The sequence below is a fragment of the Rhizoctonia solani genome, chromosome 11, assembly GCF_016906535.1.
Source record: "Rhizoctonia solani chromosome 11, complete sequence".
NCBI classification, from domain to species: domain Eukaryota; kingdom Fungi; phylum Basidiomycota; class Agaricomycetes; order Cantharellales; family Ceratobasidiaceae; genus Rhizoctonia; species Rhizoctonia solani.
The window spans coordinates 1,422,255-1,444,812 of NC_057380.1; the positions used below are offsets into that span (position 1 = coordinate 1,422,255).

General features: G+C 50.1%; 6 protein-coding genes across 6 annotated transcripts; 4 read left to right on the forward strand and 2 right to left on the reverse strand.

Annotated features, from left to right (window-relative positions):
- Positions 1 to 491: 491 nt before the first annotated feature.
- Positions 492 to 1,644, forward strand: RhiXN_10474 (uncharacterized protein; the record flags this gene model as incomplete). The annotated part of the gene is made up of 6 exons (XM_043330290.1): positions 492 to 748; positions 809 to 931; positions 955 to 1,003; positions 1,052 to 1,285; positions 1,357 to 1,471; positions 1,538 to 1,644. 6 exons carry the CDS (start codon positions 492 to 494, stop codon positions 1,642 to 1,644), a joined length of 885 nt encoding a protein of 294 aa, XP_043184387.1.
- Positions 1,645 to 1,996: 352 nt separating this feature from the next.
- RhiXN_10475 (Sugar (and other) transporter) lies at positions 1,997 to 4,470 on the reverse strand (the record flags this gene model as incomplete). Its single annotated transcript, XM_043330291.1, has 13 exons — positions 1,997 to 2,112; positions 2,163 to 2,236; positions 2,293 to 2,376; positions 2,431 to 2,504; positions 2,556 to 2,655; positions 2,707 to 3,058; positions 3,114 to 3,264; positions 3,318 to 3,542; positions 3,595 to 3,738; positions 3,788 to 4,044; positions 4,101 to 4,186; positions 4,239 to 4,329; positions 4,380 to 4,470. The coding sequence occupies 13 exons, from the start codon at positions 4,468 to 4,470 to the stop codon at positions 1,997 to 1,999; spliced, it is 1,845 nt and encodes a 614-aa protein (XP_043184388.1).
- A 2,620-nt stretch (positions 4,471 to 7,090) lies between these two features.
- RhiXN_10476 (adenylosuccinate lyase) lies at positions 7,091 to 8,883 on the forward strand (the record flags this gene model as incomplete). The annotated part of the gene is made up of 9 exons (XM_043330292.1): positions 7,091 to 7,093; positions 7,144 to 7,251; positions 7,310 to 7,431; positions 7,479 to 7,508; positions 7,563 to 7,743; positions 7,799 to 7,921; positions 7,974 to 8,320; positions 8,367 to 8,580; positions 8,638 to 8,883. 9 exons carry the CDS (start codon positions 7,091 to 7,093, stop codon positions 8,881 to 8,883), a joined length of 1,374 nt encoding a protein of 457 aa, XP_043184389.1.
- A 78-nt stretch (positions 8,884 to 8,961) lies between these two features.
- On the reverse strand, positions 8,962 to 11,862 carry RhiXN_10477 (phosphoglucomutase/phosphomannomutase, alpha/beta/alpha domain protein; the record flags this gene model as incomplete). Its single annotated transcript, XM_043330293.1, has 22 exons — positions 8,962 to 9,093; positions 9,150 to 9,171; positions 9,234 to 9,433; positions 9,492 to 9,538; positions 9,629 to 9,648; positions 9,698 to 9,742; positions 9,853 to 9,979; positions 10,034 to 10,126; positions 10,176 to 10,264; positions 10,320 to 10,411; positions 10,465 to 10,476; positions 10,533 to 10,708; positions 10,768 to 10,776; positions 10,836 to 10,932; positions 10,989 to 11,030; positions 11,079 to 11,095; positions 11,156 to 11,208; positions 11,268 to 11,437; positions 11,497 to 11,505; positions 11,532 to 11,637; positions 11,684 to 11,750; positions 11,814 to 11,862. 22 exons carry the CDS (start codon positions 11,860 to 11,862, stop codon positions 8,962 to 8,964), a joined length of 1,674 nt encoding a protein of 557 aa, XP_043184390.1.
- Positions 11,863 to 12,047: 185 nt separating this feature from the next.
- On the forward strand, positions 12,048 to 13,407 carry RhiXN_10478 (dynamitin domain-containing protein; the record flags this gene model as incomplete). The annotated part of the gene is made up of 6 exons (XM_043330294.1): positions 12,048 to 12,083; positions 12,139 to 12,195; positions 12,244 to 12,382; positions 12,435 to 12,573; positions 12,660 to 12,864; positions 12,919 to 13,407. 6 exons carry the CDS (start codon positions 12,048 to 12,050, stop codon positions 13,405 to 13,407), a joined length of 1,065 nt encoding a protein of 354 aa, XP_043184391.1.
- Positions 13,408 to 13,685: 278 nt separating this feature from the next.
- RhiXN_10479 (uncharacterized protein) lies at positions 13,686 to 22,481 on the forward strand (the record flags this gene model as incomplete). Its single annotated transcript, XM_043330295.1, has 18 exons — positions 13,686 to 13,803; positions 13,870 to 13,893; positions 13,999 to 14,480; positions 14,544 to 14,689; positions 14,829 to 16,285; positions 16,423 to 17,186; positions 17,236 to 17,288; positions 17,335 to 17,804; positions 17,853 to 17,897; positions 17,952 to 18,073; positions 18,127 to 18,351; positions 18,411 to 18,441; positions 18,495 to 19,142; positions 19,202 to 19,607; positions 19,658 to 21,960; positions 22,095 to 22,261; positions 22,322 to 22,404; positions 22,460 to 22,481. 18 exons carry the CDS (start codon positions 13,686 to 13,688, stop codon positions 22,479 to 22,481), a joined length of 7,566 nt encoding a protein of 2,521 aa, XP_043184392.1.
- Between the last annotated feature and the right edge of the window lie 77 nt (positions 22,482 to 22,558).

Genomic DNA, 22,558 nt, shown 5'->3' on the forward strand with positions numbered 1-22,558 from the left:
CACTCTTGACATCGTTACGTGTAACAATACGCTAACTAGGAGAAACTTGGCCAATTTAGTGAGTCATTTCTTGCGGTATCTATGCACATATCTCTAGTATATGCCTACTAATAGCACCAGCTCGTGCACTCGCACAAGCCCTAACACTTGTTCTTCAAGTTTATTCGGACCTTCGTAGTAGCGCGCGTTCGTTGAATATATGTCCATTCCGACGATTGTTTTCGAAGTACTCTGAGTACACGTCACAAATACTCCGAACCCACCAGACACCAATAATATTAACTTTGGCATTATTAGGCTGATAATACATCGTGTTAGAGGACCAGTTAATATAATATTCATAAATATCAACTAAATTTACCAAAGACCTCTACCCGAGCCACATATAGCCACCTATCGGCCATCGCCGTATCACGTGCACACTTGGCGCCGATAATCCCGAAAGGCTGATCAAGATATCCTAATCCTAACTTTTTGACTCGACCGAAACCATGTCGCTCGCTCGGGGTAGTGTCGGGCGCATATTGCGTCAAAGAACATTTTATACCAGTACTTTTCACCTTAAAGACCGCTCACGTCCTCCACCACCTATCGAAGATTCGACTTCGGCTCTAGACTACAAATCGTCACAGCGAAGATATCCACCACCTCTGCCAGAGACCAGTCTCCCGCGCTCAAGAACTGCGGAAGAGGCCGTAACAAACATCTTATACAATACTCCACCTCCCAGTAATGAGCCGTTCAAAAAGTAATGCACCCGGCTTCAACTCACCAAAGCCCTAACTCATACTTTAATTTCGGCTCATAGACACACCCTCAACTGCCTAGTTCAAAATGAACCTGGTGTATTATCTCGGGTTTCGGGCATCTTAGCTGGTCGAGGATTCAATATCGATTCGCTTGTCGTCTGCCGGACCGAAATCCGTGACCTGTCCGGATGTGCATTGTCATCAGCGGGCAAGACGGAGTTGTCGAACAAGCTAGGCGGCAACTCGAAGATTTGGTGAGCATAAAATGTTTAACCTTAAATTGTGTACTCACGTCTTACAAGGTTCCGGTCTGGGCGTTCTGGACTATACTAATACCCGGACTATCAACCGAGAACTTGCGCTCGTTAAACTGTCGGTGGGACCAGAATACCTCGAAGACCAACTTCAAGGGGGGCCCCACTCATCAAGCTAAAACCTTCGAGCGTGAAACCACGCTTGCGCATAATTTTGAGTCTTCGGCAAATCCTCACCCAGATCCCCATGCGGTTGAACCTCAACCCGCCATTAGCCCTAAGGTACTTACTCCCTCGGAGCTCTGCGGCGCAAGTCGGAGCACTTGGCCGCAATTCGGACCCTAGCCGATCAGTTTGGGGCCAAGATCGTAGATGTGAGCGAAAACAGCGTGATTGTCGAGATGAGCGGCAAGACAACTCGTGTGAATGCGTTTTTAAGTTTGGTCAAACCGTTTGGAATTTTGGAAAGTGCAAGGACAGGCAAGTATAATCTGAATCGATAAATCTAATAAAAATACTAAATATCGATAACAGGTACAATGGTTATGCCTCGTACGCCTATTAGCGCCAGTCCAGAGGATACAGAGCCTATGATCGAAACCAGTGGGCCTGTGGACCCAAGCTTGCTTCCCCCAGGCTAAAGGCCTTCGGTCATCTCGGGTATTAGCTCATAGGTTATTTGTGTCCAAAAGGAATCACTTTTGCAGCGCTGCCCATTGTATTATTCCTATCAGAATGAATAATCATGGGAGTCCTCATGCCACACCTCAACAGACAGCTCATATGGATGAACTAAACGACGTATCAATTCCCAAAACAATAATATGGATACAAGCGACTCAGCACATTTAGAGTCGTACAGAATCCCGCACATAACAACATCGTAACAAAAAAAAAGTAAATCATTCCAGATAACAAGTCCGAGCAATCTCGTCAATGAGACCTTATGCATGACCTGCACCAGGGGGCGCATAAGTCCTTGGGCCAAGGTCTTCATTCATAAAGTTTAGGTTGACGCTTAACATCCTGGCGCAGAATGTTGCGTTTGAACCAGATGGGCACTTCACGAAGTTGGTATGCAGCATGGGTGTGAGTGGGGACGGAGAACACTAGAACTGTTGTTAGAACGAGCCAAGAGGAGCTAAATGCGGAAACTTACCTTGGTCAAGTTCTTCGAGCGAGAGTGCCTTAGTTTCGGGGACAAACAAGAGGATGAGAACCCAACCAATGGCGCTGATAAATGATTAGTATAAAAATATAGTATTGGAGAGATAATCTATATTACTTACTTCCAAGCGGCGTACCACCCAAAGGCACCCTGAGGAGTAAAGGCGCCCAAAAGGCGAGGGAATGTGATGGCTACCACGAAATTGCTACACACAACCAAATTGATCTAGAGAGTCCGCAGCTGTAACAAGATTACTCACAAGAACCAGCAAGTGGCAGTCGCGAACGACATTCCGAAATCACGAATGTTCAAGGGGAAGGCCTCAGCGGAGTACTAATATTTAATTGGTTAGAAAGAGGCCAACTTTGGTAATTATTAACTTACGGTAAATGGCACAGGTCCCTCTCCTGGCGAGTAGAATATGGTAAATACATACATGCCGGCGGCAACAACCCCGGTTCGTGCATGATCGTTGCCAATAAAACTGGAGGAGGCTGTCAGGATCCACCCACGATACAAATCAAGTAGGACTCACAACGCCATGCCTGTAATGAGCAAGCAAGCTGACATTGCGGGGAATGTCGTCAACAACAAAAAGCGGCGACCAAAAGTATCGATTGTATACACGGCAGGAAGGGCAAAGACAAAGTTAAGCATCCCAAAGCCCCAAGAACCAAGGATAGATTGGATATCACCCAACCCGGCCTGAGAGAAAATGGTACTCGAATAGTAGGCAATTACGTTGATGCCGCAGAATTGTTGCATAAACATGACAATGAATGACGCAAGAGCAGCACGACGGTTGCGGGGGATGGTGAAGAGCTCGACAATGCGCCACTTTCCAGATGGCTTCAACTCCTGTTCGGCAACTAATAAGGTGTGGATGTCTGGTGATTGCAATACAATTAGTAGGAACCGGATAGACTCGAGACATGGACGTACAATAGAAGTCACGAGCTGCCATTATCTTCGTCTTACGGAGGCGGCATAGGGATTCGAATGCTTTCAGGTAACGGCCTTTTCCCATTAGCCAACGGGGAGACTCGGGGCAGAAATAAACTTGAGCCATGATAGCAAGAGCTGGAACACCGGCCTAAATGCAGGATTTAATACACGGAGCTGAAATATGATTAATACCATACTCACACTTCCTAACATAAGACGCCAGTTAAGACCTGTGATGTTGGGGGTGTCCTTGACATGGTAGAACATCAAGTCGGCAACAAACCCGAGCATAATACCGAATGCGGTCCACATTTGCCACATCATGACAAGGGCACCACGTATAGGGGCAGGAGAGCACTCGGCTGCATAAACCGGGACGGTACTCGATTTAGGTCCAACTCCAAGTCCAAGAACGAATCGGGCGGCCTAAACTCGAGCGTGAGGTTACTTTGCTATGGGAAGGGGTGTTGAAACTTACGAAAAGGTGAGGCCACGAGTTAGTAACGCCTTGCCAGAAACAAGTCAACCAGGACAGAGTGGCAGTAATAAAGATGGTGCCTCGGCGGCCAAACATGCGATTCATGGGGTCAGTAAGCCAGCAACCCAAAACAGCGCAGCAGAGCTTTGAAATTCTGTTAGTCGAGGTTTTTCAGAAAAGACAGTTTACTCACATAAGGAGCACTAGCAACTAGTCCGAGCAGCCACTGGTCGCGTCCTCTGCCAGGTTCATCAGGAAAGAGGCCAAATTGTCTTGGCCAGAAAAGGTTTGCGCCATTAATCACAGTTTCGTCCATTCCTTGGACAGCAGCCGCCATGGAGCAGAGGACTACGAGGTAGTATAGTGTCTTCGGTTGGTCCCATCTATGGGTCTGTTCACGTTGTAGTTCTGCCTTTTCCTCTGGAGTGAGCTGCGGTAATGAATCGAAGCCTAATTTCAGGTCGCGTGAGATCAAAGGCAAGCATCTGGCTCGAGCCGAAACTCACCCAATGGGTCTTGGGCAACAAGTGCCCCCTTGCGGATGATATCGGCATGCTCGGAAAGGCCATACGAATGGGCAAATGCGAGTGCCCTACAAAAAAAATGATAAGAAAATGGCATGATAGGCGACGGAGCGTACATACTGCTCCTCTAGCTTGTCGTGGGGAATGCCGACAAGTGGGTTGGAAAGCTTGGCATTAGTGTTACCTTCGGCCAAGTGTAGTTTATTTTTGGCTAATAAGATATTTTCAGAACTGCCAATAACCATCGAATAGATAACGTACGGTCAAAGTCATCCGACTGAGAGCCTTGTTCGGCATGCGTATATTCGCGCTTTTCGGTTTCGACCGAAGGGTCTCGCTTGACGTCGGTCATGGCGTTATGTCCAATAAATGCGGAGAAAATATGCGGAGATGGGGGGGGGCGGGGAGGAAAGGTGGGAGGTATGGAAGTTGGGCGGAAGCCGCTTGTATTTGAGGAAGAAGAGTGCTTGCTGGGTCTGTTGGTCAGGGGCTTGAATGGGAATATCGTTCCGTATGACGAAGCACATCGACGGGCGCGGCACCCCTTGGCCGGCTATTTAGGTTTTCTGGGCCATTGATGCCGGGCCCCACTTGACGTCATGTCCAACGCCACGAACGATTGTGATCAAGAGAAATTTTGTACTCGGGCATCCCCAGCGCCCATACAATGTCTTGGTATAGTCAATATGAGATATATCGGTGGTCATGAGTGAATGTATGCACCCCGGTATTGTGTATTTCCGGCTGAGGCCATATCTTTCCCCGCGCCCAAGCTTGATTTTGGGGACATCGTGTCCGAGGAATCATGTCACCAGATTTAGTTCGCGAAGCATGGGTGTTCTTCTGTCGCTTGTACGCGCGAATCAGATTGCTGCCCAACTCTTGAGGGATCTTCTTCGTCAATAGATCTGTCTTCTATACTCTAACGCTCCCTGAATAACGTCAAATTGTCTTCAATTGTCTATTTGCCCGCTCCCAACTCCAGGCGCTCATCGGTGGGGCCTCGGCATCGTTAGAAATGCATCCACCAACGTAGTTTGTATCCTCACCACAGGACCCCCTCCATTTGAATCCACCTTATGCCTCCGCTTGTCCAGCCACAGGTTCGAGAAGCTACGGTTCGTGAGATATTCGAGTACTGGTGCCTGTCATGTGAACCTTAATCAACTTGGTGAACGAGCTCCGGTCTGCTATCATGCTGATCGCTTAGATGCTCAATATTGACCCTAGCTTAGTCTATCTCGCTTGTGCAAGTACCGTTTTACCACCCATTGCTGAAAACGTTTTTGCTCAATCCTCTGCCCGGGCCGATCGGTTATTCCCGGCGAACTATGCGCCAATCACATATACCTTGAGAACTATGAGCGGCTCGTTTGCTGTCTGTGGCAATTGTGTCAATATTCGGCCCGCTTGCAATTGATTGACTGCTCTAAATAGCCTCCAATACAAGTACAAATTCAGTATGAGGTGGCCTGACTTCTCATGCCGGCGTGTCAAATTATTTGGTGTGAGCATGCTATAGCGTTGGAAAGCTTTCCATCTGCCGATTAGGCTCACAAGCGCATTCTGCCGCCATGGCCATCCATAATCTAAGTCTTCTAGTAGAAAAATACGTCTATCCGAGATCCAACAGTACTATGTTGGTCGCTTGGAGGCCTTCCGGACCTTGCCTCGAGGTCGGCGTCCTCGGTCGTGGTCGCTTCGTACCCATTCATCTCGCTTGCGTCTCCATCCACTTGTATGAGCTTAATGACGAGTACTAACCAGTCTAGAACCAGAGTAGCTACATAATTACCATAGCACATGATACGAGTAGCGTTCGATATGAAGGTACAAATCCGTTAGATATATCTATCCAAATGTTTTTCGTTGTCATCGCCGTTTTTCGTGTATCTCAACAGTGGTAAAATTTTCGGCAGAGTTCAATTTTTCTCCCTATTGTCTCTCCTAGTCCTTATCGCCTTGGTTGATATGTCGCCCCGCCCATTACCGGATGGAGAATGATATGGGATGAAATGATACTGGCATGCATACATTCTTACATAACTATCTCGGATTATATGTAGAGCCGCTCAATGATTGAAGATGGCGATAATGCTATAACGTACACCTTTACTGGGGGTAGGGTGAAGTTCGTCCAACAGTATTTCTAAAAACGCGATCCCTATTGCTTGCAGAAGCCAGAGAACTGATAGGAAAATCCTTGGCCTGCCGTAAGACAACGGCCGTCCGGCATCGTAGCTGTACAAACCAGTACAAACGAGGGTGTTGGTACCTGGTTGAAATATAACTTTGTCAACGTTAACCGCACTTGGCACTGCAATAATATCTTTCATATTGGATATTTAACTCGGCATGGGTCTCACCTTGACTAAACAAGAATAAAGTACGAGTAATACTTGGTAAGAGCCCTATTTTCTTATTTAGTCAAGGAGAGACTCATACCGAGTTGAAATATCCAATATGAAAGTTGCGGGGACAATGTTATGATGATCAAGCTTTCTTTACAATAACTACCTATATATTTCCCTTTCACGCTTTTCTGCATACTATCCTACTGGCGCTCAAATTAGGTGTAGTTTGAGTACACCCTATAGCTGGGCAGCTTACATCTGATGTTTGCATACCTCTCATGGAGAGTATAGTTAAGAGTAGAAGTAAAATAATGGATGCGGTTCTACGGGCAGGGAAATTTTCAGTTTTCGCTGGGCATACCCACGGCATACCTCCAAAATCAAGTTAAGGCGTGGGATTCATCACGTGATTTGATTCAATTATTTTCGGCCGTCAATCATAGTCGATCATATCTCTTTGAAAGTTCTGGGATCTTGTCGACCATCTCATCTTACAAAATGGACACCTACCAAACGCCACTTTCAAGGTAAATGGTTAACAGAATATATGGCTCTTTTCGCTAACAGATACAGTCGTTATGCAAGCAAAGAAATGTCGCATCTCTTCTCGAGCGCAGTATGGTGCTTCTATAACATCTTCATAGCCAGGGGACATAACTTTATTTGAGTAGATGCGTTTTCATACTTGGCGCAAGCTGTGGTTGAATCTCGCCATCGCCGAGAAAGAGTTGGGTTTACCTATCTCAGACGATGCGATCACTCAAATGAAAAACAATCTAGTATGCCCCATAAGTTGTGCATTGCGGCATCTGCGCTTAATAGGATTCTCATTCACAGTGGCTCGATGAAGACCAATTCAAAGTTGCCGCAGCAGAAGAAAAGAAGAGACGCCATGACGTGATGGCGCATGTACATACGTTTGGAACCGTCGCACCGCAGCGGCGCCTATCATTCAGTTAGTATCGAACTTGTCTATCATTCGGTGAGCTAAACGCATGATGTGCAGCCTTGGAGCTACCTCATGCTATGTGACAGAGTGAGTTGCTGATTTGCCTGATCGAGAGACAAGGCTCCAATGCTTCATCTATAGTAACGGTGATCTCATCCTACTGCGGGAGGCGTGCGATTTGTTGCTCGCCCGATTGGCAATAGTTATCGACCGATTGGCCAATTTTGCAAATGAGTATAGAGCACTGCCTACTCTTGGGTTCACCCATTTCCAACCAGCACAGCTGACCACGGTCGGCAAGCGTGCAACCCTTTGGATCCAGGTAAATTTGAACTTGAGCTGCCTGTGAAATAAACCCAACGCAGGAATGGTTTCAGGAACTCTTATGGGACCTGAGGAACATTTCGCGAGCAAGAGACGACCTTGGTTTCCGTGGTGTAAAGGGAACTACAGGCACGCAGGCCTCGTTCTTGACCCTTTTTGACGGAGACCACCAAAAAGTACGAGCTTGATCATGACCATTATCATTAGATTACCTGATCATATGGATAGGTTGTCGCACTGGACAAACGTGTAACAGAGCTCCTCGGGTTTCCGTTTGCATACCCAGTCACCTCCCAGACCTACTCCCGTAAAATTGATATCGATGTCCTGCAGCCCTTGGCATCATTTGGTGCAACAGCGACCAAGATCGCCACAGACCTCAGGTTGCTTGCAAACCTCAAGGAGATAGAAGAACCATTCGAGAAGGACCAGATTGGGTCGAGTGCAATGGCGTATAAACGTAATCCTATGCGATGCGAACGGATATGCTCTCTGGCAAGACACTTGATGGTCCTTCCTCAGAATGCACTCATGACGAGTGCTGGCCAATGGTTTGAGAGGACTTTGGATGACAGGTAAGGCTGATTCCAGGAGACCTCGAAACTTTTCTGACTTGACCAGCGCGAATCGCCGGGTTTCTATCCCCGAGGCGTTCCTCACCGCAGACATCGTTTTAAGCACGCTCCAAAATGTTCTGGAAGGGTTAGTGGTATACCCTAAAGTAATCGAACGCCGGATTTCCCAGGAGCTTCCATTTATGGCGACGGAGAATATCATTATGGCAATCGTGAAGGCGGGTGGCGATCGCCAGGTAGCTCATGAACAAATTCGTGTGGTATGTACCCATGAGTAGCCACGCTGTCCGAATGCTTGACCGTCTTTCCTTTCCCAGCTGTCCCACCAAGCCGCACGTGTGGTCAAAGAAGAGGGCGGTGAAAATGACTTGATTAAGCGAATCAAGGCAGAGCCCTTCTTTGCACCAATCGTTCCTCAGCTCGATACCCTATTAGACCCGAAGACTTTTATTGGGCGTGCGCCAGAACAAGTTGACTCTTTCCTGGAAGAGTGGGTCGCTCCTGCGCTCAGTAAATGGCAGGATGAAATCAAGGGTGCCCAGAAAGTAGAGTTGAGTGTGTAAGATGCGATGGCGTGCAGAAATATAAATTCGTTATATGCAATGAACAAACGCTTCGAATTAGATGCTAGATTATATTAACTACGCGCCTGGAATTCCTAAGTTATGCAACTTGGCTTGCATCCACTCGTCTCGAAGTTCATCAACCACTCGAGCCAACGCTTTCGTAACTTGTTCGCGGGTAGAACCACTGCCTTCTAGATAGTATTTGATCTATTATGAAGCTACTATTAGGATGGCTGAATTATCCGCCTACACCAAATGCTGACCTTGGGCTCTGTTCCACTCGTACTTGTATAGCCCATTGCGTAAGCATCTCGCGACAAAGACAAGAGTATTCCTAGTCGACTCACCGAACCGTCAAAACAATCGCTATTCCATCTCCCTTTGCCTTGAATGTGATCATATGTCCTCCTGAGACAGGCAATGAGGGTGCGTAGTCCGGAGCTGGCGCACTGCTATCGAACCCATGCCCTGTAGTCAAGTCACGGATATCCGTAACAGTGAGACCACCGATTGATTTCGGATATTGAGACATTTTGTCTTTAGATAACTACAGAATCAAGAGTGTGTCAGTACCCAAAAATGCATCTGCGGGAGGTTAAAAGTACCGAAGCTGGGTCATTGTATGATCGAAGGCGAGCGAATATTTGGTCGACTATTTCAGATTGGGAGCAAATGAAGTAACTGTTGCTTGTCTAGAGAAAGCGTCAATAAATTGATCCCCAATCTTGAACCTGATATAGACTGGCCTGGAAATATCCATACCTGGAAAGATATTAGTTATGTGCAAGCCAACGAGTTGAAATTAACTCACTGTGCATAAATCTCCTCCAAGTAATCGGTCGCTAGTTTTCTCCGACTATGGAGAGAGGAAACCAATTCCGCAAAGCACATCTAACATGAGTCAAATCAGTTGAAGGATATATGCTACCTCTAGAGAAGTTGACCAAGTCAGAATAGCCTACATACCGTTGCTGAAACGCCGTCCTTATCACGAACTTCTTCACCAAGCATGAACCCGATTGCTTCTTCATATCCAAAGTACATTGTATCCCTCGGCCTCGAGCACGAGCTGCATTCCCAATGTATTTAAATCCTGCAATGGATCGCATAGCATCAGCTCTTATAGTTCAAAGAGACTAGAGTTCACCGGTGAGAGATTCGACAAACTTGAATCCCTCCTTGGCTGCCATTGCACCGATTAATTTGGAGCTGACCGTAGAGGCAACCATGGCCAGTTTTTCTATTTGCCGAGGTCAATTCACTTGCCTAACAGAAAAAATAGGACTTACCAATAGGTCTTCCAGAAGCTTTGTATCCCCAATATCCACCCGCAAACAGCTTCCAAGCTGGTCCCCTGAAAAGACGAACCACGTTCCGTCTGGCCTATTTTAGCATGAGCATGACTGGCTGCCCGTTGCGCGTCGTATACTTACTTTTTCTGAGCGGCAGCGAATCGATCGGAATCAGGATCTTGTGCAAACACGTACGACGAACCAGATGCGTTCGCAGTCTTGATTGCCAAGTCCTACAATATTCAATTTATGTTTATAATCCTCCACGGGATATCATCATTTGTACGTACCAATGCACCTAAAACAAGTGAGTATATGCACTTTTCTTTAAATAAAAATAAAGAAAACGCATACCTTTTCTTCAGGATTAGGGAAAGCAACAGTTGGAAAGTCCGGATTGGGATCTTGTTGTTCTTTTACATGCTCCAAAGGTTTAAAATCGAATACTTTATTTGCTCGGTCGATGATGCCCGAGAAACTCCATGCATGGATGTATTGGTAAACTTGAGAGGACTGAAGCATTTGTTTCCCTGCAGACGCCAATCTTAGTGGTTCGATTGAACAACGGGTGAAAGCGGGAATCAAGTACCTGGTACGACTAAGTGATGCGATATAATCAAGATACGCAACTGTCATTTCTTCAGTGCGGTCAATGACTAGATTGTCCACATTGGCTAAGAATGTAAATCCCACGCAATGGGCGGAGATTAGCTTCAATAGCGGCAGCGATACCGGCATCATGTGGGGATATGATCTATTTCAGAGGCCAGTTTGAATTAGTGCTTAAGCTTAATAAAGCATTCGCTCTACCTGGACGGCGTTTTCCCAATAGACTTTATAGCCGTTATCGTCCTAAGTAGCTAATCAGCGCTGACTAAAGGTATGAATCTAATGCCATACTTTAGGGTTATGTGACGCTGCGTATATGCCGATAAGCACTCGTCCAATGCGACAAGCACAAGACCAAATCAACGCACCAGTGATCATAACTCCCGCTGCAGCGTTCAGTTTGCTGACTGTATATGGTACTCTTCATAGCGGTAACGTCATGTCAGCCCGTGCACCAGGGGCGGAGCTTCAGCAACCTACAGAGGGGTGTGCACAATGCCCTTGTACAAATAAACCTTGAATCCCTTGGAGACAAACGCCGCAGCCGTCAGTTGGGCCCATTTCTCAGAGTTGTAACGATGGTCGTGACCGACGACGACACCGCGCTCAGTCGCGTTTGGAACATTTTGGAGGACATAGGCACAGAGTCCCTAGTATAGCAATATGAATTATATTTTATGTTTGGAATACGGGGAAATGATGGGCTTACCTGAGATGCCTGAATGACAATCAAATCATTCATACAAGAGAAACAGCAGCCATGAGTCCTCGGAGACCTTCAGACTCTCTATTAGACTGCACTCTGCTTGCCGCAATGGACTTACCAGCTGTACCGAATTCGATTCGCTTCCTATTTGGCAAAGATAAGCAGAAATAAGTCATAGGTTTTTCCTTACATGAGTCGTCGCTTGAGCTCTTCCGTGTTCCCCGCATCCCGAAGCGACTCGATCTCGGCGCGCGTAGCTGGGTTCTAGATGCGCAACGTGGGTGCACAGCAGAGATCGCTCAAGTAGGGAAATAGCCTACCTTGTCGAATGCAAGCCACTCGTTGACTTTGGCTTGAATGAGAGTCCATAGTAGTAACTTATGTTAAGATCCTATGATGGTTGTACTCGAGACCAGATGCCCGGTCCTTGCCGGCCAAATGTTTGTTATAATTTATATGAGCTCGGCGCTTAGATCGTCTGTTACGTAAAGCGTGTCTCTAGCCAGGTTCAGCGTGTTTCCTGACCCATAACCTCCCAAACCGGCAACGACGCGATGAGTGCAGCCAAGTACGCGAACTTGCCTGACATAGTGAGTGACGCGAATATTTAGCTGAGATAATCTCATTTTTAGAACATACGCGTAGGACCTAGAGGGGCATGATGTCTATGAAACGCCGGACGTTCCACCATCGCCTACTGAGGTAAGCACATGGCTACGTACACTGTATCTCAAGCTGCATATTCACTAGGTCGAATCTGATGACGAAAAAGATGCCGCTCGCGTTAGGGGCACTGCTAATCGACCGGGTCAGGGTGAGCTTGACAACGAACCGCTGCCATCGACAGAGACCTCGGGCCGATTCTTCAGACACGCAGAGAGGAGAGCTCGTATGTCCCCCTATCCAACGCAAACGTGTTCCTCACTGATTTGTCGAGATAGGCCGCCAGCGCGAGCTCTACTCGTATCCTGATTCGTCATATTCGTCTTCCAGGTCCCCCTCACCTTCACGCTCAAACCTACCTCTATCTCAGCGGATTGAACTTATGAAGAATGAATTGGCCAACTCGAAGCCGAAGCTGTGGGGTCAACAGATTCGAAGGATGAACCAACTGAGCTTATGCGGGAACTGAGCGACATGCGAGGGAGATTAACTGGTATTGGTAGTCGTACAAGGTTAATCAACGCCATGGCCAACGGCAAGAACAAGGATAAGGCAAAGCCCGAGGCCGATAGCTCAGTGCGGAACGTGGTCCCCCACAGCGCCCAGCCGGAGATTGCCATTCCACATGGTGGAGGAGTAGTCGATATGGACCAGCGTATTGCGCAACTTGAGAAACTTATCGGTGCTTCGGGAACATCGCTCGATGAAGTGAGTGTGGTTTATCTTGATTGTTTGGCGTGTTCTTTACTAGACCTTGTACAGTCATCGCCCCTGCCCCAGCCGCTTCTACCCCACTTGACACGGATATCCAATCTCCTCACTCTCCTGGCTCAGCCTCGCCATATCGACTCTATCTCGCGTCGTCTCAAATTGCTATTGACCGACTTGGAACGCTACAGTGCATCCGGGACCCCTTCGGGCCCTGGGGCACCATTGCCCCCTGCATTGGCCGAACTTGCGCCACTCCTACAACGACTCGCACCACACATCACGACTATCCCCGCCGTTCTAGCCCGTCTACGAACATTGAGTGCGCTCCACGCTTCAGCCGCCGGCTTTGGGGATGCCGTCAGCGGTCTGGAGGAAGACCAGCGGAGGCTAAGGGCAGGCCTAGCCGATCTCGAAGAGGCAGTCAAGGGCCTTGAAGGCAGTATCAGCGACAACTCGGGAACTATCACTCGCAACGTGGAGGGTTTGGAGACGAGAATATCATCGCTCGAAGAAAGATTGGCAGGGTTATCGGCAGTGTAGAGTAGTGCAATCGACCGATTTGCAATCTATCGTCCTCAGTCGCGATAGCTCCGCGGTATGAGTTGTGCCTCGATCATGTCTTCCGCTCTTTTCGATGAACTCTTCTGTTTGTGAGAGGCGCTTGCAAATCTGGGGTCAGCGCCCACGTGTTGGGTGTGGCTCAGCTAACCCCCTAAAAGTCGGTGGGGCTCAAACGCTGGTCGCCTTAGAGCATTTGCTCCAGTCTGCCAGTGACTATCTCAGTTCGCCACTTCGTTCCACCACATTGACCTAACAGTATGGGTAAGAAGAAGACAGCGAATAAGAGGACTACTACGGCCCCGACAATCCTTCCGGCAACTAACGGAGGATCATCGGATGTGGATGCTAGCCCCACGGCATCGAGCTTTGGCAAAGGTACTGTATCTCGGAGCCCCACATAATAATACCTCGAGTCTGACATGCCCTCGGTCAAACCACTAGAGGAGCAGAAGGACTTGTCGTCTGGTATGTGTGTCGTCTCTTGCTATCAATGACGGGTACGACTCATATTTACCGGACTTCTGTCTCGGCTGTGGCTATAAAATCATAATTTCATTCCGGCGCACACAGATGAGATAAGGAATGCGACCAGTCCGACTGAAGGCTCTGCTAAAAGCCCGACAACGCCCATTGCCGAAGCTCCCTCCGCTCCCAAATCGAAGGGCCAGAAGAAGAAAGCTGCTGCCGCCGCAAAGAAAGCCGCCTCCGCCGCTGCCCGAGCCAACGATGATCCTGTCTCCCAGCCCACGACTACTGAGGAGATCGATACCGCCGGCAACTCAGAGGCCAATGCAAATGCGAATATCACGAAGCCGTCCTCGGATGAACCCGAAATTTTGAAGCCTCTCGACGGTACGCTCGATTCAGCACGGGAACAAGACGTCGAAGGCGACGCATGGGGACTGAACGAGGACGAGCCAGCCGTGGCTCATGATGACGTTATGAAACCGACTGCGGACGATTCTCCCTCGCCAGACGCCCAAGATAGTAGCTCGGCCGACAACGTCCAAGTCGCTTCAACAGAGCTCAAATCGGGGGAGGGTGTTTCCAAGGTAGATATATTCGCCTGGTTCTGGTGCCACACTTTGACGAGCGTCTTCTTTTTTTCTTGGTAGAGTAATGCAGTCTTGAATGACGACAAGGCTTCCGAAACCGTGCCGCCGCCACTCACTGCGGAGGTCACTCCCGACGCGCTCCCAAATTCATCTAATGAACTCCCAAATTCAGACGCGGCAGATCTGTCCGAGGTTAAGATGACCCTGTAACTCCATCCAGGGCAGTAGCAGTCGACAGCATACACCGAATAAGGACACAACAGAGCCAAACGGCACGTTTAATTGCTTGTACTTGTTTGGCTATTCTGATCTGACCAACAAACTCTTGTTTTCTCCCTTTGCTAGGCGAACCTATGGATTACCTCCTAGGCCCTCGGACGACGATAATACCCCTCTTGCGCATATTGCTGGAAGTAAAGCCCCTGCTATTAATACCAATCTTGTGTCTGATGGACTTGTCAACGGAGGCGCGAGAAAAGAGACGCCGAGTTCTGCTGGCGAGAACCTAGGAGGTGCTCAGTTTAGATACGACTCTCACACAACTGGAACTAGTGCCTTTTCCAATAATCCTGCCCGACCAAATGCGCCATCAATTTCGCCTACTTCGGGAGTTCCCGCTCGTGGACCGGGCGGCGTCGGGTTCGGCTCAACAGCGCCTGCTCAGACTCCGACGACAACGACATCTGGCTTCAACTTTGGCTTTGGCTCGCCGCAAAAGTCAACTCCTAAAAACGCGTCTGGGATGTCTTGGGGTGCAGCAGCCTCTTCGAAACAGGCCAAATCGTCTGGTTGGGGTTGGCTCAACAAAGCGCGCGAAACATTTGAACAGGCCATAGGCGACGAGCCATCCCCTACCCCTGCTCCCGCTCCTGGTCCCACTCCCGCTTCTACTCCCGTGCCTGGTCCTGGCCCTCCCGCTCGCGCCCCGCCTGTCCGATCCCCCTCTGTTGAGCGGGTCGCTCAATCTTCTACAGCGGGCCCCACTAATTCCAATTCCAACTCCGATGCTGCCCCTTCTTCCCCCAATCGGCCTACTAGAGGCATGACGTCTTTCGAGGCCAGGATGGCCGCTTTGAAGCAAAAGGCGGCCACTGCCACGAACAAAGATGGCCCATCGGGGCCGAAGGCAGAAGCAGAAACGCCCAAGGCATCGTCGCCCGTCACTCCCACTTCCATTTCGGGTGTCTCTCCGATTTCGCCCTCTGTGTCAACTCAATCTCACACTCAAGCTCAACCTTTGCCTTTGCCTTTACCGACCTCGATGACGATGCCAACCGAGCAGAACCCACCGCGAACACCGGATCAGGCCATGGTCACGAGCGCGTTCTCGCCGCCGCCACGCGAGAGCACGGCCGAAACCGGAAAGGCTGGGAAGTTGGTCTCCAAGTTTGATAACCAGGAGGCCCCTATCGGCTCCAAAACGGCCAGCACGGGACTCCGGCTCCAAACTCAACCTGCCGCTCCGGATCGTCGACGGAGCGAGTCCCCTGTAACGGTGCGAGATGGCAATGCCTCTGAAACTGAACGACCATCGCTCGCGGACATGCGGTCCACTTCTGCGCCGCTGCCCAAGACATCTATCAATACCACATCGCCTAGGACTCCCAGTAGCTTTAGTTTTGGAGCCGGCCTCGGTACTACCAATCGGATTAATGGAGGGCGTTTTGGATTCGGAGGCGGAGGATTTGGAGGGATCAGGCCGGGACCTGGGCCTAGTCCCATGTCAACGCCCATGGGGGAGAAGAACGAGACGAGGTTCGAGAGCCAGCGCGACGACGACTTGTCCTCGGTTATTGAAGGAAGTGAGCCGAACGACTTGGATTCGCAAGTCGGAGAGAACGAATCAGGACTTGGACTCGCTCGTCGGCGAGCCAGAGGCCGTTGCTTTGCCTGAGCTTCCCATCAATATCGACACCCCCTATTCCCACCTTTCCCACAGCTTTCAAGGCCAATATCCCTGTAACGAATCTCCCAGGCATTAAACCCTTCGTCGCTTCCCCTCCTCCTATCACTACACCTGCCGCTGCCTTGGAAGTAACTGCCCCTCTTCCTTCTCCCACCCGTTCCGAACTTGAACCGGGAGCAGCCACTCCAGACGATAAGACGATTGCCGACCCCTCAGATCTCGCGGAAGTCGCGCAGGAGCCCGTACCCCAAGACGAAGTCCTAAATCATGAGCCCCAAGTCGAGCCGCTAATTACGAGTGAGCCTGTTCTGACGCCAGTTGAGGAGAAAGGAATAGTAGACGCTGTCGCGGAGGAACCTGCTGCGCCACCTTCTGTGGAAGAGCCTGTTGTATTGTCGCCTGTTGAGGGGCCTATCATAGAGCCCCATGTGGATGAGCCCGTATCGCCTGCTACGCATGATGAAGTTCCTGCACCAGAAGCCACCGAGACGCCCGTGCCTGAGCCACGTGATGAGCCACCAGCTGTGCTTTCGATAGAACCGACCGTGGAGCCGTGGGAAGAGCCTGGAGTCGAGGTGGTTGTCGAGCCTACTCCCGAGACTACTGTAGAGCCGGTTGCTCAGCTTACTGTCGAGCCTACCGTTGAGCCTACCGTTGAGCCTACCGTTGAGCCTACCGTTGAGCCTACTGTCGAACTGATTCCTGAATTGACTCCCGAGTCAACTCCCGAACCGACTCTCGAGGTGGTTCCCGAGTCATCTCAATCCACCATGGAGCGGTTGTCGAGCCTGTATTCGGTATCCCATTGAACCAACGTCGGAGTCTGTCGTTGAGCCGGTGGTCGAGGTGGCGGAGGTGGCAACTGAATCTCTCGAGCCGGCAGTCGAGCTCTCTGCTGAGTTAATGAGCGAACCTGTTGTCGAATCTGTGACGGCCCTTCCATAGTCGAACCTCCCACCGAGGCATTTTCTCAGCTTCTTCCTCCTCGCCTATCGAGCCTCCAACTGTCGAACCTGTCCCAGCGGAAGGAACCGAAATCTCCACTGAGAAACCGGTGGCTCCCAAACTTTCAATTGACGTTCTTCAAGCCGACGGCTCTCGCAAGCCCAAGTCTCCTTTGCCCCCTACTCCCGCAACCCCTGCGACCCCTATAACTCCTGCTACTCCGTCAAAGAAGAAAAAGAAGAAGGGCAAGAAGGGCGCTGCACCCAGCGAACCGGTTCCTGCTATCCCCGAGACTACATCTGAACCTGCGCCTGAATCGGAACCTGCTTCTAAATCAGAGCCAGTTTCCGTATCGGAGCCCATTTCATGGCCGTTCTCCAGGCCGGATCCTGCGTCACTCGAGGTCAAGCCAGTTTGGGGCAATGAAAAGGCAGAGAGTCCGATCCCTACTCCCATTGAACCAAAGGCAAGTAAGGTTTATTTTTATTTTACATGAAATTTACTGATAGATGCGTTAGGTGGAACCAATCCCAGAGGTCACCGTGCCCTCTCCGACCGCGGAGGTACCGATAGTCCCTGAAACTCCCAAGGAGCCAGAACCGGAACCTACTCCCCAGGTTGTTCAAGACGTACCATCCAAGAGGAGCCAGTGTCTCCAACCAAGGGGAAGAAATCCAAGCAGAAGAAGAAGCGCAAGAGCTCGACCGCACCTATCCACGCTGCTTCACCGATTGACGATGTACCGCCTGTCTCCGAAGCGAGGTAGAACAACCTGAGCTGAAGGTTATTGAGGTCTCAGAGCCGGTTGCGGTTGAATCTGTAGTGGCTGGGCCTGTGGAAGCGGAACCTGTTGTGACCGAGCCTATGATCGTCGAGCCTGTGCCGGTTGAGCCTATTGTCACTGAGCCCATTGCCTTCGAGTCCGCATATGCTGAATACCCGGTTGACGAGCCCAAAGTCGACGAGCCCAAGGTTGTTGAGACCGTGGCTACCGAGCCCGAATTTGTCGAATTCGAGGTGACTGAACCCATCTGAACGAGCCAGTAGTTGAAGTCGCACGTTCTCCGGTGGTAGAGGAGCTGACAAAGAACGAAGAGAATCGTACAGGTATGTGCCATGGCTCTATTCTCGTGAAATGAATTTTTATGTTCTCCATCCAGCCACCCCAGGCGAAGATGCCGAAACCCCCAAGGTTGTCTCACAGGAGCTCCCCAAGCCAGCTGAACTGGCAGCTGAACTGGTATCTGATCCGGTTGAGATCGCACAATTGTCTCCCCTCATGGACACCCCCATCGAAGCTACCGTGGCCTCCCCCATAGAACCCACACCTGAGCCTATACTTGCGCCCCTCCCCGTTGAATCTTCCCCGAAACTCAGCCTACTCGAGACTCAGCCCGAACCAGAAGTTGAAGCAATCGTAGAACTAGCAATTGAGTCTTCTGTGGGAGTCAATTCAGGGCCAGTGATCGAATTTGTACCCGAGCTTCCAGTCGAACCTGCGCCTGAGCCGGTCTTCGGATTTCCTACCGAGCCAGTTCTGGAGGCGGAGCCGGTCGTGATGTCTCCTACAGACGAACCTGTCATCGAAAGGATTGAGGTGGTAGGGCCCTCCCTTACTATTACCCCCATCTGCACCCCCACCCCTATTCCCGGTGTTGAAGATGAGCATTCAGTTGAACGAGTGGTTGAACCTGCGGTATCGCCGGTCGAAGTGCCGAAGGAGCCGCCAGTTCTGGAAACGAAACAAACCGTACCTTCTACGAACAAGTCCCCAAAGAAGAAGAGCAAGCGGAAGGGTGCAGCTAAAGGTACTACATTTTCTTTTTAAATATATATATAGAGAAACTATGTACTAATTATTGGACAGCCACTGTTATTGTTGAAGAACCGACCCCTAGCCTGGCGATTGAAGAGCCAGTGGCCGAAATTACGAAGCCTGAGGTTCCATCCGTGATCACAGTGGGTGGAGATGAGGTTATCGAAGAGACCGTTGTGGTTTCAAGCCCTACTGCACCCAGGAAGAAGAAAGGCAAGAAGACCAAAGATGTAGTTTCGGTTCCGACTCTGGTCGAGGAACGAGTGCCCACACCACCTCTTCCCTTGGAGGCTCCCGTGACCCTCGTTGATACGCCCCAATTAGAGATGGAGGAATCACGACCTATCGTTACACCTTCGATCCAGCTACTCGAGTCCCCGATTCAGATGGAGGCAACTCCCAAGATTGAGATTATCGAGCTCCCCAACAGCCAGATGGAGTTAACTCCTAGATCGAGGTTATCGAGCTCCTTGATGACCAATACGCAGAGGCTACTTCTACTATCAGCGTTGCCCAACTGTCTCACAGCAATCTAGTACCTTCTCAACCGGCACCATCGACCGCGGAGCTCGATATCGTTGAATTTGTGCCCGAAACTTTGTCTGATCCCGAACCTGAGCCTATACTCGTTGATCTACCGCAATCCCCAGTCACAAGTATTCCATCCATTGCTTCTTCTCCCCCTCGGTCTATTGTCCTAAGCCCCCGGCCACCATCAACCACATCAGTAGCTCACGAAGCCTTCACCCCTCTCCGATCGGTAACGCCTAGCACGACCAAACAGGACGAGATTTATGAAGCGCTTCCGATGCCTATCAGTCCCGCTCCCAGCCCGGTCCGCCCCACCTTCGAGCACATCGATTTAGCAGAGGTCATCATTCCTCTTTCCCCATCACCCGTCAGCGAGCGAGCAAGTCAATACTCGCATGACCTCGATTTGTCCGGACGTGAGGCCGCTGCTGTACCCCAGGAATCACAGTCACCAAAGCGTGGTAGATTGGCGTCTTCTATTACATCTATCGACACCAGTTCCCCCTCGCCAGCTGAGAAAACGACAATGCGACCCGCTATGCCACCCCTTATCACCATCCCTGTTCCATCGCCTGTCCCTACAGTGAGCCCGTATCCCAACTCGGCGGCCAAACAACCCCCTGCCCAAGCAGAGCTCGAGTCCAAGCCTAATGCGGCGACAAACGAAATACCCATTCCAATCGTTTTGTCGAACGACCTTCCCACCAACGACGTGCCCGCGAAGTCTGACACGGCTACGAAGGCATCGTCAAGAATTTTGGATGGGTTTTCGCCATTGCGATGGTTCGGCTTCGGAGGATCGTCTTCACCCTCGATCGAGATTAAGCCTGTGGAAGCCAAGCCTGTTGAGGTCCCACCTATGGAAACCAAGTCTGTGGAAGCCAAGCCGATCAAGATTATGGAGGTCGAGGTCGAGCCAGTCATAGTTAAACCCGTAGAGGCAGTGCCTATGGAGATCAAGCCTGTAGCAGTCCAGGTTATAGAGACTATAGCTACGGAAGTCAAAGCGGTTGAAACCAAGCCTGTAGAAGTCAAGTCAGTCAAGTTGGTTGAACCTACAATTGTGGAGATCAACCCAGTCGCGGCCAAACCAATCGAAACACCGGCTATAGTCTCCCATAATCCCAAAGTCGCTGGAGAGCGGGAGAGGCGGCCTAAAGTCACGCTCGTCCCGATCCGTAAGGCAGCTTCGCCAACTTCGCCTGAGTCGCCTGCGATGGAGAGGACAACATGGTCGAGATGGCCGTATCAACCCACTATGGTAACATCCATCCCACCGGTCAAACCTAGGGTACCTCTAGCACGGGATTCAGTTACTGCTCCTACACGTTCCGATGAGCAGACAGCATCAGCCCGCACCCCGATTATTTCGACCATGCCTCCGATCATTCCTGTCGTCTCGATGAGGACGGACCAACCGTCCATAAAGCCGAAAACAGATTCTCCACAGCCACGACGCCCGCCCAGGCCCGATGACACGGTACTACCCATTCCTCAGACACCACACCATGCTCAAAGCATTCTCACCAACGAGAAGAGTGAACGCCCTGTGAAACGCCCCTCAGACCCCACTCGAGTTGTCACCCCAGCACCTAACACCCCATCTGTCGCTTTCCAGTCTCCTCGATCTTCAGAGGACTCGCTACCCGCATACACTCCTCAAGCGCCTAATGTCGATCGGGAGCCCAAGCCTGCTCCCCGCGGAATCCTTAAACAGCGTATTGCATCCCCAGCCATGCCCCCTACGACCAATGCTCCCGCTAGGAGCCCTGTGCGTTCCGTCCCACAGGTATCTAGATTCGAGTTCACAGGCTCCCGTAACATCCCCACCTATGAGAACTGGAGTCATACACAATCGGCCCGAGGAGATTGTTTAGGCAGTACTAGTATTCCACGATCCCACGGAACAGCGATACCGGTCACTGCGACAACTCCACCTTCGTCTCGTGATCGCACCTCTGGCGATTCTAGTCATCGCTCTCGACCGAAGCGCTCCCCCAAAGAGTCGGGTTCAGTGCCAAACAAGACCTCTCAACCTCATACACCTTCGCCTTCAAGGGAAACTAAAGCGACTTCGAAGATTACCACACCACCTAAGCCTAACCTGGTACCAGTCTTGAACGATAAGATTATCCGGGCCAAGGCCCCGAAGCCCGCAAAGATTTCTACGGCGCGAACTACGAGTAGCGCTTACATCCAACCGCTCACCTCGCCTATTCTTCTTACGAGTGAGAACTACGGAGCTCGATTGCCTGAAAACAGTGTATATCAATATGATGGTACGTATCACCACAGTATAGAAAGGTGTTATCCTAACATAATTGTTTTGCCCCTCTTCAACTCTCTGAATTGTTTAGTTCGTAAGTGATGGCTATCCCAATGAATGACGGCAGCTGCTTATCATTGTTTTTAGGGATTTCTCCTTCCGAATCTCTTTCCCCCATCACCAGGAAGAACATTTTCGATATCCTCCAGAAGCAGGTCGCTCCACAAATCTTCCCAGTCCTTGCACGTCCAAGCTTCGATGGAAAGAAGATGTTGTACTCAAATCGGCGCCTGAATGTCAGCAGCCGACAAGAGGTGAGCCAATGTTTTGAGCAACTTGACCTTTCTGAATCTAATGTTGAGTTTATTTGTTAGTTCTCGATAGAACTAGCTGAGTCTGGGCAGGAACCACAAGTGTACGTAGTCCAATTGAAGAAGATCGCTGTAATCACTCCCCAGTAAGCTCATATACTGTCACACTGATTTTTGGCGCTAACTTCAACCATCCCTCAGGATCACTCCCACGTTTCGTTGATTGTATTTCATGACTAGCCCGTTTTTTTATGTTGTTGCCTTTATTCTTCGGTCTATGATATACCCTGTATTTCACAT